The sequence below is a fragment of the Tyto alba genome, unplaced genomic scaffold (genome assembly GCF_018691265.1).
Source record: "Tyto alba isolate M040663 unplaced genomic scaffold, T.alba_DEE_v4.0 Super-Scaffold_3, whole genome shotgun sequence".
In the NCBI taxonomy this organism is placed as follows: domain Eukaryota; kingdom Metazoa; phylum Chordata; class Aves; order Strigiformes; family Tytonidae; genus Tyto; species Tyto alba.
The window spans coordinates 11,558,644-11,579,186 of record NW_024881304.1 but is presented as its reverse complement, the minus strand read 5'-3'; the positions used below and the strand labels follow the sequence as shown (position 1 = coordinate 11,579,186).

At 42.2% G+C, this 20,543-nt stretch overlaps 1 protein-coding gene across 20 annotated transcripts in view; it reads left to right on the top strand.

Moving 5' to 3' along the window:
• CADPS (calcium dependent secretion activator) overlaps positions 1–20,543 on the top strand; it is a 220,897-nt gene that overhangs the window by 144,090 nt on the left and 56,264 nt on the right. For 7 of the 20 annotated variants that reach the window (XM_042799818.1, XM_042799816.1, XM_042799817.1 and 4 more), the window contains 4 exons: positions 4,268–4,369; positions 5,353–5,416; positions 6,177–6,300; positions 19,208–19,314. In XM_042799818.1, coding sequence (XP_042655752.1) covers positions 4,268–4,369; positions 5,353–5,416; positions 6,177–6,300; positions 19,208–19,314 — 397 coding nt within the window. Of the gene's footprint in view, positions 1–4,267; positions 4,370–5,352; positions 5,417–6,176; positions 6,301–8,709; positions 8,779–9,643; positions 9,662–16,432; positions 16,535–19,207; positions 19,315–20,543 lie in introns of all 20 variants that reach the window. The other 13 variants (XM_042799812.1, XM_042799810.1, XM_042799808.1 and 10 more) reach the window with 5 other exon arrangements.

The following is a 20,543-nucleotide window of genomic DNA, read 5'->3' as shown; positions in this document are numbered from 1 at the left end:
TTTGTTAAAAAATCATTTTGATATATTTGTTTTAGCAGCATATCTAGCCCTGGGGGCACCGGGTATAATTAGAAAAGGGCATGGGGAGAGGCGGGGCTCACAGAATAAAGCAGTGGCCTTAGGATCACAGGTCCTAATTACAATTTATAATTAACCCCGGAATTTGCACAAACCATCTAAGCTAAACAAGGACTATCATTTTTGCTGTTTAAATTGCAACCCTTTTTTTTAAATTTCACCACCTGCTTTGTTGATGTTGTTGTTTTCGTGGCTTAAAACTTCAAAACAAGGGGGGATTAGGAGAGTGGCATTTAAAACTTTTCATGTGAAATATTTACAGTGGGAATTTACTAGTTTAGAGCCAACATAATGAATCTGCAGCAGAAGGAGTGATCTGAAACTTGTTTACTTATAATTAAAAATCTCCTTATTTATTTTTCTTGCCTTTTTTGCCCTTCTGCTTCTCTCTCTGCCCACAACTTCTTCCATAGACCTCAAGTGACCCTGAGCAGGAGCTATAGAGAATCAGATGAAGTTGTGTCTCCACACAGATGGAGACTTTTATGTTGTTTCTTGACCCAAATTCACAGACCCAAACCCATTTTGTCCCTTGCGCATCTGTATAGACCATGTTCATACTGAACTACTTTTCACCCTTTTGCTCTCCGCTCTTTCCCCATCACTGCTTCAGTGCAATAATGACTGCATACAAGAACATCCATTTCCTCCAGCTGCGGTTGAACCAGCCTTACTGCAGAAATGCTGCTCGCTGGAGGAGTTGGTGCTTCTGTCCATGAGATCAGATAACAAATATCAAAGTTGAGCTGGAGACCTCTGCTGAAAACAAAATTGCCGATAAGCCTCAGAACGAGCTGGTGCGACTTGAGCTTCTCCTGAAAAATCCTGAGGATTTTTTTTCAGCCCCATCAGCCATGTACTGAAATTGTCTAGAGCACAGAAGTGAAGCTTAAATTATAGCAATGCTAAGCTATATACCCTTTGTGTTCTTGTAAAAGGGAAAATAAATATGTTCCCTCAAAACGATTACATTTTCAAAGTATATTTGACTTGAATATTTAATTAGTTTTCAAAATTATCGAGCTAATAAATTAAGAGCAAGGCTTTGGGTAGTGTTTTTCCAGTTCTATGTATATCCTGCATTTGTCACTAATTAATGAGTTCCTAATGCTTCAGCTTCTGGGAAGATGAGCAACAAAGATTAACATAACTAGTAAATCTGAAGATGTGCAGCTGGGTTATAGTATTTGAAATTTGACAAAAACATTGGAAGTATTATTATTTGTGACATGGCTCAAGATGGGGGATTGTGAGGAAAGCAAAGATGACAGAACTGGTGCTAACCACTGTGACAACAACTTGAAAAGCAGCCGACATGACATCTTTCCTATCATGCTGCCGAAAATGTCAACTTTGTGAAGGACAGTGAGAAAATGGTTTGCCGAAAATTTGAAAGGTAGATTCCAGAGATGCTCGTCATGTCAGATGCAATATAGTCCACAGCTGGGTGAGAAAGGGAGTCCTTGCCATAGTGATGGCTCTCGGTTGGCAGGCCCTTCCAGACATCCACGCTGCTCCAGAAATGGCTACAGCTGACCTGTGGATTGTCTCGAGTTTGCAGCAGCATGATACACGGGAGCCGTGGGCGTTTGCACCGCGCGTCAGGCTCTGCATGGAGGGAGCAGTGGCTGGAGCCACTGGTTTTGAGGTCCTCCTGGCTCACAAAGACCTCAAGAAAGACAGAGGCCAGGGGGTTAAGCCTACGTGGTCTACACACACCTCAGTGGTTGGGTTGGCCTCCCTTGGGGCGTTGTGACTTGGGCGAGGGCCGTGTTGGCCGGAGGTTCCCTCTCCAGAGCCCACCCTTCATCTTTGTGTGGGTCAGTGTTTTCAGAGCGATGCTTCCAGAGCCACCACTGCCCAGCCGGGACACGTCGGATGGTGTCACGTCAGCCCTTTCCGGGTGTCCACCACGAGTCGTTATGTGGCAAGCCCTAAATAACCGGTTCTAGCAAAACTGAAGCCCTTCGAATACAGTGAGAAACTGCAGTTCGTGTGAAAGGGCTGCGACCCCAACCAGGCTGTCAGATCCTGCTGTTAAATCTCGCCAGTTGAGGTTGTTGACCCAGCAAAGGGTAACATAACTTTCAGACCATTTCCAGTCCCATCAGCACATCACTGCCAGGGCAGGCGGCTTTTCCTACCTCATTTGTTAGCGCTGATACAATTAACCTAGTGACACCCTGTGAGCTGGTATGGGTACAGGGAGAGAACCAAATGCCAAAAGTCAAACGAGGGCTTTCAACCCTGCCCCTTAATGTACGGCAGTTATTGCGGTCTGCCTTGAATTATCTGCTCTTCTGCTTGGGAGCAAAGCAGGCACAGTGAGGTACACAGCATCACAAAAGGCATGAACATCTCTGTCTGAATATTAAATATTTTATGGAACTTTGGAATAAAAATATATTAAGCGTGTTCAGACATTGATTTTTGCTTAATATCTAATTTGGTTTTTCTGTGGCTTGCTCATTTCTTCAAAATAACTAGTCCTAATTAGGTACTAATGAGACCAGATCCATACTTCCAAAATTGTTTATGAAATGTGTTCCCCAGCTGAGACATTTTATCCAAGTTTCAGCCTAAATCTTTTTTCCATTTTTTTCCCCTAATACACAACTGAATTTGGCAAATAATCAAGTAAAAATTTCTGATTAAATACTGTTTAAATTTAAATACATCCCATGGTATTCAAGTCTTTTTCTGTGTCCATGTTGCAAGTTTTATTTAATGTATATTTAGCTTTAAAATTTTGCAGTAAATATCATGTACGGTTTGCAAGTTCCTGTTCCAAAATGTTTTAATGGTTTATTCACCTGTGTTGGAATATCAGAGTTCGTATTTAGGATATTAAGAGCTTACTAAATGCAGGGTCAAGGAGAAGTGATTCTACAGATTTTATAGCTTTTAATTTTTTATAGCTTTTTTTTTTTTTTTTAATTTTAGGGCCTTTGATTCTTTAAGAGGAAAATAAAGCCAACCAATTAACCCCTGACAGGAGGTTCATTAGAAGCTTTGTAATCCCTTGCCAAGTCTTTTGTATAGCCAAACCAGTCTAGTACTGCGGATTTATGCAGCTTAAGCTGAACACTGGAGGAGGCCTTTAAGTAAGAACATTTGTTCAATTTTAAGACGTCTTACATTACCTAAAGAGTGCCTGTGCCAGCAGAGTTGCCCGGGAGTACAGAAATCCGTAGACTTTGGGAAGCGGTGCTGTCGACTGTCAGCCTGGCCGATTCCTTTGGTGGATGGATTAGACTCGCTCTCTCCTCTCGCCCGGGATTCTGCTGCGCGGCGTATTTTGCCGTGTGGGTGTGGGGGAGAAGGAGGGGATTGCTGCTTTCGGCTCTCGGATGGGTTGGCACCGGCAGAGGTGTAGGGTGGAAGAGCTCAGGGACCACCGCATCATCCAGCCCCGGGAGAGCTTCAGCGGGGTTCGCCTGCACACTGTGCTCTGTGAAAGATGAGAAATACCCCAAGGCGGCAGGACCTGGGTGTCTCGCAACGCCCTCCTGTGCACTCCCGAAATACAAGAGTGTCGTAAATAGTCCGAGAAAATATTTGATAAATTGTATCGATGTGTTAATTTTCATAAATTAAAGTTAAATTACCAAAAAGGTAATAATACAAAATGCATGTCACTCTCTAGGCACATTTCAGCAGAATATATTGAAGGTGGTTCTCTTCAAGAAATCACTATAGTAGGGTGATTCAGTGGTTGTGAAGGAGTGCAGAATTTTATATTCTATTTGTATATACACCTGTTGTCAATATTCTTTTATACTGTGAACTGTGTTAAATTAGCAGCTGAATTTTTCTGTAGAAATTCAGTCCCTGTTTTGCCAGCAATGGGCCCGATCCTGCAGTGAGAGCTGGCGCTGCGCTCTCTGTCATATACCTATATTTAGGGTGGATTCTGCTTTTTCCAAACTGAAAAATAAGGGGGGGAGGGGAGGGGGAGGGGCGGTTTCCACATCTAGATTATCACTCTGAAAGAGTATATTTCTTTCTTTGTTCATTTTTGATACCTCGGCAATGGTGCTGCTGCAACCACCCGTGTCTCAGTGTGACACATCTTCTGTCCCGGGTCTCAGAGTTGGTGACGTCCCTTTCCGAAAGGGCAGTGTGCTGTGGGGTGAGCTGCCAGGGTGGCGAGGTGGAGTCTGAGTCATTCGTGGTATTTCTCCTCCAGGCCTGACGGGATAGGAACTGTGACTGTAGACGAGAAAGAGCGTTTCGAAGAGATCAAAGAGCGGCTTCGTTTGCTTCTGGAGAATCAGATCACGCATTTTAGGTAAAGGCAGAGAGCCCAGACTGAATGTGAGAGGACTGATTTCCTCCCAGCTCCATCCTATAAGAGCAAAGCCAAAAGGCAGGTTTTGAATGCCTACAGAAATTTTGCATAAGTGGCACAGACCTACACAGGGCACTGAAGTTTTCACTGTAGCATGTTTGTAGCTGGAGAGTGATTTTAAATATATAACCTTTAGAGGATACTTCAAACCATCTTGCTTCCATAGGCGGCATGTGGATTTTTTCTAAAATGTAACAACAGAAAAATCCCTTATCCTCTTGTTTCTCTTTTCCCCTCTGCTCAGTTACTACCCATTTATTTTCCCTTCTCTGTAGTATACAGGCAGGCAGGGCTCTCTGCAGAGATGTTGTAGTTATAGAAAGGATGGATACTGCCCCCACAAAAAGGGATGAATTGTCCTCTGCACACGAGCCAGGTCCTGGGCAGGTTGTGCACATTTGCACGCAGATGGGTGATGTGCATTCACACGCAGAGCCCCTGCGGGAGCCCCTCGGGGCTGCCACTTGCCAGGGACGGTGGTTGGTTCAGCTGGTTACCTACAGCCCGGTGCACCGCCAGGTCTCCGGCTGGAAGTAAATGTCCTTTCCAGAGGGGCTTTTTTTCCCCATTTTTACAAGGAGATGATATTTAACTCTCTCCTGTGAGATCTAAAAACTCTCCAAGTGACACCCAGATTTAATAAGCTGCTAAAACTATCAGCTTATTACTACCCTGTATTCTGTTTTGCTGCCTTAGTGTCCACACCATCAAATCCTTTCAGAAAATTACCTTGTAGTAAGGCTGCTCATTCCAGTCAGAGGGACTAGATCATTGCTCCGGCATATTTAGGAAATTGTATCAATGTGTTAATTTTTATAAACTAAAGTTAAATGATGGAAAAGGCATCCCCACAGCATTTATAGAGCTGGAAATGCTTGTTCACATGCACCCAGTCTGATGTTAACATGGTATTGTTTTTCTAGGTACTGCTTTCCATTTGGCCGTCCAGAAGGTGCACTAAAAGCTACTCTATCACTTCTGGAAAGGGTAAGAATAAGAAAAACAGTAGTTAAAGTTACTTGTATTCTTGTATCTTTCCATCTAGAGCTTGAGGAACTGTTGCTTTTGCATAGGACATGTAATTAATCATAGTTAGTATTGAAATGTGGAGAATTAGGTGGGGTTGTTATCTCTCCTGCTTCAGCTCGGAGGCCAGTGTGTAGCCGGGCTGCTAAAGGCAGCACAGCCTGTGTCTGTGTTGATAGTGGAGGATCTCGCTGGCGAGCATCTACACCGCAGACCGCTGTAAGCGATGCCTGGCTGCTGTCCGGTGAAATTCCCATCTCAAGGCAGGCTCATTCCCCTCGGGCATAGGAAACTGGCTCACCATCATCCTCCCCATCCCTATTTCTGCCTTCCTGCTGCTTCAGCATCCTTCTCACCCCTGCTAACACACAGCATGGCCAAGCCCAGACCTAAACTCAAGTGAATCGGCAAAACCCATGAAGGGCATAACACTGCCTGGCACTGGGGAAGTTGTGGTAGATCTTAATGTCATGCTCTAAAAAATCAGGAGCATGGATTTCAAGGCACGCCATAGGATATAGATACAGAAGGGGAATAATACAGCAGGGGTAGGTCCCATATCTCAAGCTGGCCAAGGTGACCTTGTAGTGGATCCTGCATATTGTACTCATACCCGGAGAGTCACGCAGCACTAGTGTAGGAATGGATGTATGTGCTGGGCTTGGAGAAAAGCAGTTGTGTGTGCCCGATGCCACAACAAATCAGATTTTCTTGTGTCAAGGTTCTGATGAAAGACATAGTTACTCCAGTCCCTCAAGAGGAGGTAAAAACAGTCATCCGTAAATGCTTGGAGCAAGCAGCTCTAGTCAATTATACTCGACTATCAGAGTATGCCAAAATTGAAGGTAAGGCTCTTTCTTTGTGAAATTACAATTTTGTTATGTTTCTAGGTGGCAACTGTGGCTGGGAGCTATTTAAAAGAAGCTCATTTGCTATTTATTCGCTTGTCAATAAAACTGATGTGATTCTGAATCATTTTTCTGGTATTGGCTTCAGAAGCAGTTAAGAATGGAAGCTATGCAAAACATTTCTTTTTCTGGAAACGAGAGAGGAAACAGTTAAAAGGAACTGTAGGGGTTTTTTTTTAATTTATTGTTAGTGTATTCGGCCAGTGGTATAGTATTCAGACTCATGTTGTGGTTTTAAAAAACAAATTGAGAAATACTTGGGATGTCATCTTTGCAGCTGAAGGTATAGTGCAGCTAATTGCTTGTGACAGTGGAGTTCAGGAAACAAGTGAAAAATAAGAAGCTGAAAAACTGTTTAATCTATGCTTAATCATTTGTAGCCAATTTAAAATGTCTTTTTTCTGGGAGTGTTTCATTGTCTTTGCAGTTTTCGTAGCAGTCATTGATCAGCGATCCCATACTTGCATCAGATTTCTTTCTTGTCACTCTAAATCTGGCATAGATGATATTATTGACCTTTTAAGTTATGGGAGAATAATAACCAGTGACCAGAGACACATGTAGCCATCAAAAAGACATTTTAAAGCTTGCTGGAGGATATGTGTCAGCTGAAGCTCTATAATCCAGTCGTTCTTTACATGTTAATCAGTTTACGTTGGTACCTTGTTGGCTGTTATTCCCAACTTGAAACTCCTACCCAACTTTATCCGAGCTCCTAATTGCTTAAACCTGTATGTTCCAGATGAATGGTATGTTCTGCTCTAGACTTTGGGTTTCTGTCATGTGTGATGTGAAGCTTTCCCACAGTTGAGATTATTGTTGTATGCCTTTAGGACAATATTGAGAGGAGGAAAAAAAAAAAAAAAAACAAACAAACCACCAAAACTCCGTCTGATTTGTTCTTCGCTCTTGTTTACATGAAAAATTGGGTTATTATATGACAAATTGTACAGGTTCTGTACATGACATGTCCTCTCTTTTTCCATTTTTTTCTGTCTAACGATGCAAATTGTGTACCAGTGGTAATGAATTCATTGTTATGCATCCAGTGAGAAACACTTAAGAATTGGGCACTAAAAGGATGTTTATCAACTCTTGACTTGGTAATGAGTAACAAAAATAGAGAATGAACAAAGGTTTCATAAGCACTGTATTATCAGGCAATTTATCAAAGTATTCAACTTCACAGGATATTTTAATTGGTGTATTCTGTAAAATGCAATGATTAAATATACTTGACAAGGATGGAGAAGGACTGAGAATCAAAAGCAGCTTTTCTGTTGATGGATGCTTCTACCCAGGGTTGGCTCCCTTAGGTTCTCTGTATAAATATCACTAACTTGTTGGTAAGATTTGCTCTCTTCTTTCAGATAAATCTATGCAAAAACAAACTTTATGATCTGTAAGTAAAAATGCATTCATTTCCAAAGTAGAACAGTTAGTGTGTACTTTTCCTTTTGTGCCTCAATTCTTCTTGGTTGTGTTAATTATCTGCCCTCTTTTTTGCACTGTGACTTTTAGGTCTGGGAATACTTTGAAGCAACAAACCTATTTTTTTCCAGCTACCTTTTCAGAGAAATAGTTCATTCCACACTACCTGCTCTCTTCTGCTTTTCTCCTCCTTTATCCGTTATTGGCCACAGCCACTTTTTGATACTATCTCTATAAAAGTGGTTGTAACACCAATTTCCAAGCATGCTGGGATTGTTAATTCGAACAACCCAACATCCGCCAGCTGCATGCATCAGGTTTTCTCTCATGAGCATAGTCCACTACGTGTTCAAATACTTCCTTAGAAGAGCAAATAACAATTTTCCTCGGTGAGATGCATTCCTGTGCACCCTACATGGCTTTGAAATCTTGCTTTTGAAAGCTGACATTTGAATAGCCACATGTTTAAGAGAGTTTTGTCAGAAATGCAGAACCAAATCTGGCAGCAGTGCTTGAGGCTATGCTTATGAAGAAATACCTGTGAAAGCCTTAGATACTGAAGGCTGAAATCCTTAGTATCTCGGAGCCTTAAACCAATGAAATTCTATTTCCCCCTTTTCATGACGTTTTGATCATTATATTCTTGCAAACAGTTCAGAGCAAACCTCTAGAGTCATGGTCACAGCCTCTCTTGTGACTCATGGGCATGCTGAATGGTTAATCCAGTAGATCTCCAGTTTTAGCCCTCCTTTTTTTTTTTTTTTTTATTTTTTCTTCCTTTTATCCTGTGTGTATCCCAAAATACTCTACAGCTACTTTCCTTTTAACCTAATAAAAAGTTTTCCTCTGACCTATAGCCTATAACCTCTTTACCTCTGACCTAAGCCTCTTGCATGCCCAAATCCTCTTTTATAGGGAAAAAGAGAGAAATGTATGAGCATCCTGTCTTCTGCTTGGCCTCTCAAGTGATGGATTTAACCATTCGTGAGTACCTACCACCCTCCTCTCCATGCTGTCCTCACTCTTTCTGTTTTCATTACCTCAAGAAAGTTCAGATCCAAACCAACTCACTCTCCTTGCTTCAAGTCTTTTAGCATTGGCTTGTCTGTTGCTTCTGTCTGTGAAACCCAGTGTGAGAAGTCCAGTCACTTTTTATCAGCCTAAAACAGGTTAGACAATTAACTCATCTGTTTGTGATAAACTCAGATCGTCTGTAAGTTTTTTCAGTTCTTTATGTCCGTGACCTGAATGCATTTTTACTTTGCTTCTGTGTAACCCCAATTTGTAAAGTGCTTGTCACTGGTACACAATCAAAAGGTAGCAGCTACATCGGGGAGAAGTGAGCTAGAGGTCAGATAAAGGACACTTGGAAAAAGCCATCCCTTTGCCTGCGTATAAGATCTTTACCCAGTCCTGTGTATAAGATCGTATAAGGCTGTCCTTTCTCTGTACATCAGATCTTACGTGTCTCCTGTCTGTTAGCTCTTGAGCGGAAGGATGTGCTTTACTTGCTCTCCTCCTCGATTTTTTTACTGACTCCTTTGCACCGAGCTCTGGATGGGACATCCCAGCCCCACTGTCACTTGGAGATCCCCTCTGTGTCCTCAGAGTTCACCCTCTCTGGTTTTCTATTTGTGCAGCGTTTTCTTTCACCTCTGTGAAAGGAGCTTCTTCTGGTAACCCCATGCTTGGGGGGGGGCGGGGGGCGAGACGGGGCAACTTTTCTTCTTTTCAAATGTCATATATCACACATAACTGGGGGGCTGTGCGGTCCACTTGCTCATTAATCCTGCATATCTGTTCTTGTTTCTCTCTTTTCTCTCCTTGTTGCTTTCTCTCTTTCATATAGAGAATCAAAAGGACGCAGGTGAACAATTGTATATGCATTATAAATTGCTAGGACTGTTGAATTATATTTATTTTGTTTTATTTTTTCATAGCTCCTTAAGATATGTACTCCTTCAGGCTGAAAATGGAGATGCATTAATACTTAAGGAGTTAATTTGTGCTGTCTACATAATCTCCTTTTCCTCCTTCCTTAGAATAGAGTGTAGATTAGAACCACCTCAGAGAAATATAGTATCTTCTTAGGAGACAGTTTTAGAGGAGAATCTAGTCTTTGTAAAGAGGAAGTTTCTTGTTTTCCAAAAGAACTGCAGCTCATTTGGGGTGAAAAAATGTTGGTGATTTGGCCATTGATTTAACATACCTAACGAGCACATTTATAACTAAACTAACGTTCATTTTTGGTTTTCATATCTTCAATTTTATGCCCTGATGGGAGGACTGGGGATTTAATTTTTTTTTTTTCTATTTTTTTGTTAATGTGTAACAAACAATTCGGTGGGACAGAAGTCGTGTTTGTCTCTCGTTTATAACCTGTGGTGACATGTAACAAGGCAAAGGCTCAGCTCAAGTGCCCGTCTCTTCAGAAGGGATGGTGGAGCTCTGCAGCCCCTGTTCTCGTTTCTGTTGTATCCCAGAGTCCTAGTTTGAAAGTCCTTGAAACCTGAACTGTTCATTTCTTCTTGTGAGTAGATTGTTCTGTTTTGTGGAAAAAAAAAAAAAAAAAAACAAACAAAACATTGGGTTGATTTCAGATCTGTTTGCAGAGAGAAACTGCTTTTAGAAAGTAGTGCAAGAGGCTGGGCCATATTCTTCCCTGGTGTCCCCGGGCCTCCGCAGCTCAAATTTGGCTCATGGTCCAATGATCCAGAGCTATTGCATGACAGTAAAAGTAATTTTCAATAACAGTAAATAGTTCGAAAATAGAGAATAAGTTTTCCTTACGGCTGTGAGGTGCAAATAAACAAATAGCAAATAGAACAATCGTAGCTATTACCATTAACTATTGCAGCTTAAAGTGAGCACAGGCTGCTGTGCATTAAGCGCAATAAATGCACTGAGCATCGAGCTTGCTGGCAACGGCTCGTCATGTGCTTAAAGTTTAGAAATTCAGAAGGACGTTTCTGTGGCCCGGCTCATTTAAAAATAAAACTACTTCTTCTCAATGCTAGGAGCAAGTGAAGGGATGCAGGGAGTTGTGACTCCACTGCTTCCTGCCTACAAATCTCCCATTGTCTTAAATAAAAAATTTTCAGGCAAGGTCAGCAGGACTCAACTTGAAACCAGTTCCTCAGCTTAAGTGGAGTCAAAAGTGACTGGGTTTTGGCATGACTTTGTTTATTTTGCCAGAAGCAAGACTAAAAATAAGATATTGAAAACAACTTCTTAAACACACAAGTGTCACCCTTTGATGTCCTTTCTCCTGAAAAGGGTGTAGTCTCTTGCTGTGCTTTAAAAATATTGAAATAGAACATTAAACAGAACACTACACTAAAACAATTAAAGATTAATTACTTGCTTTAATTAATAATCAGACAAAAATGCTAACACTCAGATTAATAAGTGCAATCTTTTAATAAGTGTTTGTCTGCCTATTATATAAGTCAGCAATCCATTGTTCCTTTAGAAAAAGATAACTTCTCCATCCCTTAAGCATAGGATTTGAAATGTGCTGCACTGTGTTGGAGTGCCATGGCACTGAGGAGTCCCATGGACACAAGTGCCATTTGGCACTGCTGGAGTTGGGTACAGGCGGCTTTAGAGCTGATGCCAGCCAAGGCAGTAGTTGTCAGTTTGACGATTGTATTTAGTTTAAAACTTTTTTTTTTTAGTTTTCAGACTGAGTATTTTTTGTATGGTGATTTGGTTTTGGTCTCTGTAAAGAGAAGCTGAGTTGATGCACAGAGATGAGACATGGGGATGGAGGCAGCTCTCACCTCACTGCTGGGGCACGGGCTGCAAGCAGAAAGTAACTGGAGAGCAGATGAACCCACTGAAGTCCTATTGCTCTGTCACCAAGGGAAATCAGCTACTCTTGGGCTATCTGAAAACACCAGGTTTTTGCTTGTCCCAGAGCATCCCCAGCCCCTCTCCAGGGAAGCAGGACTCTGGAGGTGCAGCATCTTACCATGCTGCATCACTGACATGCACCAACCTCCCCAGATCTGTCCCTCCCGGCCAGGCGGGCAGGGAAGCCTGACTTCCCTCGAAAACGCACCCAGCGGTGGTACCGGGGTGGGTGCAGAGCCAAAACCCGGTCAGTGCAGGGGTCGGTGCTGCCCACGGAGCAGCGAGGCACAGCTGTGGTACCCGTGCAGAGGCAGACATCTCTCAGGTGCCTGCATCGGGCTGGGGACTCGGGTGCACCCGCAGGAGAGGGACTGAGCACAGCGGCTTTGGCTGCGTCAGCCTCGACTGGTGCTGGCCACGGAGCATCTTGCACGTAGCACTCACCCTAGCAGACATGGAAAGCATCCTCAGCTGAGGAATGGGGTGCAGAAGAGGTTGGGTTCTGACCAGAGCAATACAGCAGGTTATTAAGAAGCAGTGGTGTTTTTCAAGGCATTCGTACTGGCCCTTATCACAGTCCCCATGCTCGCTCTACGTCACTTGCCTTCCCTACTTCTGGATCTCAGCCTGGGAAGCTCTGTGCATGTATCCATAACTCTTAGTGAGTGCACTGAAGGATGAGGGACTGAGCTGCCCCAGGATATACCTGGTCCAAGTCAAGGAGAGGTCCTGTGTGATTTGTCAGCCCATCCGCCGCTGGGCAATCACTCCCAGTGTTTGTGATAAGCCACAAAGCTTAAAAAGAAGATATAATTGCATAGCCCAAATAAATATGAGTGCAAAATGTAGGAAAACATCTATCTTTGTGCAAGGGAGTGGCAACTAAAGTCATTAATAAATAATGCACTTTAAGGCAGGCACTTTAAGTATAGCTACAACCTATAGTTGTGTACTGCTGAACCGCTGCTTTATTTGTTTCATCCTTGAAGTGGTATTCAGTTGTGTTTAACAAAGAATCATTACACAGCTTTTGAGATTTCCTCTTGCCCTTCCAAGAGAGTGTTTAAAGCAGTATGAAAGTTATTACAAGAGCTTCAGAAATCACAAAGATCTGCATTGTGCTGTTACCTTTCTACAAGTCTCTTACTAACTGCAGAACAACTTGCTGCCTGAGGCATGAGATATAATTCAGATACACAAAAATTCCACATAGGCTGAATAATCATCAGAAAGTCAGGAGATCAGTTCTCTTTTCAGTATGTTGAGATTTAGGAGCTGAATTAGAGTCTCTTTCTGAGTTGAAAAAACAAAATTCTATGAATTTTTCTTGTTTTTAAGATAACGCATCTTATTTTGAAAGAAAAAATTATATCAGCACTGAAATCCCTTTCAGATACACACAAATTCATTTAATTAATATAATAAAAGGCTTCTTTGCCTCATCTTCAGGCTAGGTCCATTATTCTTTATAGTCATCTTAAGAACTGCAGCTCTTTTTATCATTTTCATGATTGGCTCGCAAATGAACACACACATAACACTTACATACCAAAGCCTTTGGCAGGGGTCATATATTTTTTAATTATTGCAGGGACATCATTGAGTCAGTGGCTGCATTTTTAAAACTATGAAAAGTCATTAATACTCTTCTTCTATTGCAAGTGTAATTCTCACTGTTGCTGATGTGTTAGTAGCCCATCTAGCAGAAATCATGGTGCTGAGTGAGAAATACGTAGTTTGAAAATCTTCCAGTCCATAGAGTCACACACAATGAATTGTATGCAATATACATACCCAAAGTACAACAGATATTTTAATATACTTGTTATGCTCATTGCAGGGTGAAGTTTATTGCAAGCACAACCCCAGAATTTGCTGAGTAATTTGGGTTTCTGCAATTATTTTATTTGCAAGTATCATGCAGAAGCCTAAAAAGCTTTGGCACAAGTTTGTATCGGAAACCACTTTGTCAGGTTGTTAGTGAGGAAGAAGCTGCTCCTGCCTCTGATTTCAGTGTTGGAGGTGGTTAAGTCTTACCCATTTGACACACGTGAGCCAGAAATACAAGAGCATTTCTGATGCTAAACTGGCTGTGGTGAGGGATTAGAGAGGAAGAGGACAGAGAAGAAAGAAAAGCCAAAGTGAAACAGAACCTGCCACACACGCTGCAGCTGATTGCTGTCAAGTGCTGTAAAACCCATCCAGCCTTATGCAACTCCTTCGTTCCAAGCAGGAGCTGAGACACCCCGTGAAAGAGACCTCACATATCATCTCTGAGACCTGGACCCAGAGGAGCACGTAAACTCCAGTGCCCGATGGGGCATTGCAGTCGCGGCCCCATTTCTATTTAAATTTACAGAGGAAATTAATCCCTTTCCTTAGCCAGACCTTAATCTTTTAAATTTTCTTGCAATAGTCAACAAAGAAAAGCATGAGTCAGGGCTCAGGAGGTGTTCAGTGCCCCCAGGAAGGGAGAGGACCCCTCCTTTCCCTTGGCTCCAGGTGGTTTTGCAGCCATCATGCAAAAGCCCTGGATTTGGGTCTGAAAGATTCAAATGAACAAAAGAGCTGAATATTTGTGCAGATTGGGCCAGATCAGAATTACATCAAGAATTTGTTGCTTAACCTGCTGTAATCCCTTGTGGAAGCTTGTTTTCAAGAGCCGGTGGCGGCGGGGAGGTGCCAGGAGCAGGGGTGAGGCGCTGGGGGGGATCTCTCACAGGCCTCCCGGAGGAGTGAAAGCCACCCCGGGGCACTGTGCTGACAACTGCACAGCGGGAGCCTCCTCCAAGCTGTTCCGTACGTGCTGCACTAGAGATTTGTGAAGTCCCGGTGCTGCTGCATCTCTTGCCTTTCCCCTCCTCTTCCTTCTCTATTAATGACTTTTCCCTCAGACAGAAAGCACTCGCACAGGTCAGGCCCGTTCAACACTATGGGGTTGGGATGTCCGTGAAGCCCAAGATCTATTTTTCAACGGGTAGCTGTTGGGGATGCAGGGGCTGGACTCACATTTCAGAGTGCTTGAGGGTGACAGTGCTGAGAGGTGCGGTGGGATGCAGTGCTGGGATGTGATTTTTACCCTGGCTCTGACGCTCTTGGGAGGAGCTCTCTCACTTTGACACTCCCAACTTTGGAGCCCGACGGACTCCCATGGGTGGCAAGGGGTTCCCACCATGGGGTTGCCAGGTGGGGGTGGGAGGAGATGTGTGGTCCCCTCTTCCCATGACCCCTTCCCATCTGGGGACCTTGGCAGAAATTGCTCTCCATGGTGATGGGCAGTAAAATATTCTTTGTACATCCACATGTGGAGCTCAGGAGCCATCAGTGAGTAGCCAAATTGAATTCTTGCTTATGTTTTAAATTAGACTGAAAGTCATTAGGCCAGTGCCTAAAAAGCAGTTATTTTTGTCACTTGAGGCTGAGGTTTGTTTCTGGGGACAAAGCCACCCTTGGTAAACATTGAACAAGGATCGGGATGACTCCAGAGATGAACGAATAGATTTGCTTTTCCTGTTATCAGAAAACAAAACAAAAAAAACAAAACAAAAAAAAAAACAACCCACCAGAAACCAGTAGCTTGAATCTATGAGTCTGAATTAAATTATTACACAGCTTAAAAGACTAAAAATATATATGTGTGTGTGTGTGCACGTGCGCACTGTATGTGTGTTTATGTACATATATATATCTCTGTGTATGGAGAGGAGAAGCAACCTAACTCATACTCTTTAACGGTTTATTCGAATATTCTTTATTATACTTTGATAAATGTTATAATTCTGTGAGAATTAAAAGCAATCAGAAATCTACTTTGCACAAGCCAACCAATTTTTTTTTTCCCCCCACTGGAAAATGCAAGCAAAATGGCAAGGACTTTTGGCAATAGAATGTCCAGATAAATATGCCAGATTCCTTGCAAATGGCATTATTAAAAATAGTCACAATGCTGCTAAAAACTGTTATTAAATGGAATAGAAACTATTGTGTTAATATATTCACAGTATATAATTTATTCTCTGAGTGTATGTAAAAGGAAAGGCTATTTTCTTTGAATTTTTCCTATGCTGATATTGTAAACTATATGACAGATGGGTCAAGTCCTGATTGCAGTATTCTAACATTTGGAATAGCAAGTAACATATTTGATAGAGCTGGCAAGTTTTTATATATGATTCAACCCAGAATATAAAAGCCACTAGAATTCCAAGTTGAAAATAATTAAATGAGCTGGAAACGATCAGGAACCACACATTTTTAAGTGACAGATTTTTTTACATGTTTAAATTGCACAAGAATATTTTATAGCTCCCTTTAACCAACAGTGACGTTTAATTCTAAAATGTGTAATTGATATTTGCAAAGCAATTAATTCCTGTGGCTCGTTATTCTATTGCTAAATGTACCTAAGCATTGGGACGCTGACTTAAAGTCATCTTTTTTAGTTCACCTTTTCTGAATTCCAGAGTTTTAACTCAATTAACCTATTTCGGTTTCCTCACATGGCTGCATGAAGTGCAGTTTCATACTTGTCTTGAATTTTTAGCTTTCTGATTGCACAGTACCATAGGATGTTCAAATCTGCTGACTTCTGGAATATGTGTTGTTAAATGGTGTCATTACCGTGTAATACTTCAAGTACTGATAAGCAAAACCCAGCAGCTTATTCTATTTGTATTTGATCATTTCTGCTTATGTTCCTTTTGAAGTTTCCATCTTTTTGTCACCGTTTACAAAGTCATTTGTCTCTTTACTTTTGGTGTCTCTCTCTCTCATGCACAAGCAGCCCGTCCGTCCAAGCCTAAGCCACCGGCTGGGCCACCATCATCTCAAACGCAGACTAACATGATAAATCATATGCTCAAAGGCATGGCCAAACAGCCGCCAAGTACCGTAATAGTCTTCCTTCCTTTTATTCAGCGGTTTTCTAGTCTAGCAGTTGCTTGTGTAGCAGTAGAAAGCTAGTTCTCATGTGCAGCTTTACACAAAATACCTAGCGCGATGTGGTAGGTTTTAGAGATTTAGAGATAGCATTTATTTCAAAATGTCCACATTTTTTTGTCTAGCAATGTCTGACATATGCAACATTTTCAAATATCAACGTCAGCACAAAATAACATTGTTGTTGCATAACATTTTGCATGAAAACTATAAATATGTATGAGCTTTACATGATGTTGGATGAAATGTTTGATAAGTATATCGTATACGTTTCATGTAACTGTCAGTGCTCCAGCTATCTTAGCAGAATATTCTGATGTATAGTAACTTAACCAGGGAAATATTTAAAATAAGAAGAAAAAAAATTAAGATTGACATCTGCTGGCTGCCAAAGTTGTATAAGCATCAATATTTTCTTTAAAGACAGCATCTCTGAGCAGTTGTTCTTATTAACACTTTTGTCTTTTAGTTGTATTTGAGAGCAGATCAGTGTTGCAAATGAGAATGGGCCTGATGCTGCTCTGATCGATGGAAAAGCTTCCCCTTGGCTTCGGAGGTGCAGAAACAACCAGAGCTTGCTAAGGGACATGTCTTTGGACTCCTTTTGCAAAAGGAAGAGGTTTCTACTTCTTGTAGGCAGTGAGGTGCTGGGCTGAATAGGAGAGAGAATGAGGAGTTAACCAGCAGTTCTCCAATTTCAGTATTTTCCCAATAAATTATTATATTAGGGGAACATGCATTTTATTTTTTTGTTTCCAGTGATAAAAGAAACAAAAGGAAAACTGGAGAAGAAACTCCCAAGGCCCCTATCTGTGGCATAAATCTGCAAAAACGTAGAGTTCATTTGCATGGTGCTTTACCATGTTGCCTCTCAGCCAAGCTGAGCACCAGCAGTGCCAGACTTCAGCTGACCGGGCTGCTGAGCTCCTCCGAAAACCAGCCCGTGGCCCCTTTGCTCAACCGCCCAGATGTGACCATTCTGAAAAATACGGCTTTCCTTTTCATGGGAAAAGTGTTACCTGTAAAGAAGTATTCAGGGAGAACTAGGGGCAGGCAATGAAGTCCTTGAAGCTCACCAAGCCTTCAGCAAGGGAAGGATTTTTCCCCAGATCACCCCATAGAGCAGCGCGGTGCCACCAGTGTGCAGCCACAGGTTTCTATCCCAGCTTTAAAGACGGCCTAAACACTAGCAAAAAAACTAGTGGGTGCAGAAGGCTGGAGCGAGATGCCCAGCCAGCACCTTGGATGTCGCACGACCCGAGCTGCTGGTTTAGCTGGGCCTTTGGAAATCCCGGGGTGGTTGCTGGTAACGGCGCCTCAGTGCGTGCACTGCTGGCCTTCCGCTGTGCTGGGGACATGCAGTCTGTTGTGCAGTGCTAACTGGAGATTGATTTGGCTGTTTGGGTTTTGGTTTTGGTACTTCGCCCATTTACGAATTCTCCAGCTTTGGTATGGTGGAGAGGCCAAAATATACATTGGAGCTCATGAACAGGCTGGTGTAGCTGCCAAAGTGTGCTGCGGTCCTTCACCCCAGCTGCACTAGAGAGCCGGGCCTGTCACCAGCCGTTAACCAGAGGGACACATCTCCTAGCTAACGTGGTGACGTGCTGCAGCGTAGGTGCATCCCCAGGGAGCCGCTCTCCTGCTCCACTTCTCCTCAGGGTGACCGTGGCAGGGAGATCTTGCACACCTCAGGGAAGTGAGCTGCGGTCTCAGCTCGCAGAAACCTCCTCGGTTGCACTCAGCCAGCTCTGCAGAAGCTGTTGTTCAATGAAAATGTGATTATTTTCTTTTTCTCTGTATTATTTCCAGTGAAATAGTCTAAATGTTCCAGATTGTTAGCACCTCAGATGTTTAATATTTTATTAAAAATATAAATTACCTAGAAGAATATAATTTAATTATTTTTAAAAGTCTTCAGAAAACGCTGCAAAATAGCTCAACATAGCTAAACACCAAGCTCCAGGATTTAAACTCTTTGGTTTGTTTGCGGGGTTTTTGCTGTAAAGTTGCATCTCTTTTCCCATATAAATCTTACCTATGAACGCCTAGTGGGATTTGCCACTTTCCACTCCCTCCAGCATGCATAGCTCCTTGACCCTTGTGGAGTTAAATCCTGGAGCAAAGCAGACCTGCAATTTTTGCTTTCAGTAGCAGGTGACATTTAAATTGCTCAAGTCTGACAATTTATTAAAAGTACAGACAGATTTGTTTGAATTGATCTTCTTTAAAGAATTTTTAAATAATATAGACATGATTTCTGTAATAGCATCATCTACATTGAAGGATACATATTGTTCGTATATTAGCGGCCAGATGCTGTCTTTAGGGAATGCGATGTTCTTATTTGAGCTAATAAAGTGCCACCATCTCGCCATAAAGCAAAACAACTCTGACAGTATTGTGAAATTTGGAGCTGGAGCACTGTATTTTCGTAGTATAATAACGAATGTGGCTTTCTGGTTTGCTCAGTACTAATTATATAAGCATTTAACATATGCATGAAAAGATCTTTAAGGCTGTAGAATATTATCGGATTTTTTTTAAACCTCTAAAATAACTTACTGTACGTCTAGCTTTTCATTCTGCCTCCCTTTTAACTCGAGTTCTTGTACTACAGAAAATGTAGGCCGGTTAGTCACACCAGCTAAAAAATTAGAAGACACAATACGTCTGGCAGAATTGGTAATTGAAGTCCTACAGCAAAACGAAGAACACCATGCAGAGGTGAGCAGCGGTGCCCTGCGAGGTCGTGTCCCCCAGGTCTTCAGCAGGTTCCGGTGGCTTGCTGGCAGCTTTCTATATTTGTGTGATGTCTTCCCAACTGGTGCTGGGTTATCTTCTTTAAAAGCCAAAAGTATTCTTAAATAATGGTGCTCAAGTGCAATGAAGGCAAAGTACAGTTCAGGAAGATTGCTTTTGCAGAGGGGAGGGAGGGCGGCAGGAGGAATTAATTAAGCTCTGCTCTCCTCTACGTCAGTCTGCAGCCTTTCATACAGCACCAGCAGGAGCCGAATCTGGCCAAATGTGTTCACCACCAACTACATACAAGAGCAAGACTGTCCACTTTTGAGAAAGGTCGTATTTCCAAATAATGTCATGTGTTTGTGCCTCCAGGCAGCATTAGTGGGGTGCCTGCAGCAGCTTACTGCTCCTGCTGTCCAGAGCTGGAGCAAGGAGAACCACCATAAAACAGAACAATTCCTTTTTCGTCCCTTTCTGAGCGTTCAGGTTGTTTCCAGGGGTTTCCCTGGGCCCCTGCGGTACATGATTAACTCACCTGGTTTCCTGTTGGCCTCTTCTGCCTTGGCTGATTGGAAATACCTCAATTATTAGTCACGGAGGTTAGGATGGATTATTCTCTGTTGCTCATTATTTGGGTTATCTAAGGCCTAATACAACTACTCTTAACTCTTCAAAGCACTTTAACAAAAAGCTTCATGTTTTAAAACCACTGAAACCATATCATAGTTAAATATAGACCAGAAAATCTTGAGGCTTGATCCTGGAAACACTTGACCCCACAGGCAGGTGACATTGCTGGCTGTAGTCCCGCTCTCAGCACGTGGGGACATTTCTGCCCAAGCAAGTGACGTTGCGTACCCGTGTAAGTATTTGCAGGATTGAGCCCTCTGTTCTCTATAAATCTGGTGCTCTTGGATGCGTATTGAAAAGTTAACCGTTTTGAAATTCAGAGTCAACAGTTATTGTTTATGACTGTAGATAATGTAACACTCATTCACTATTTTCTCTTTTCCTTCCCATTAATATATATATATACTCACTATATTTTGCATTAAGAGAATTTGATAAATAATTTCACAATCACCTAAAAATCATTCCAGTGTATATTAAATTTGCAGTATAATTTAACTTATTGATAATACACAACAATCCACAACACCCAACTAATGCCTGATTGCATATTTAAATTTCCTCCCTGTTTTTCTACTGTT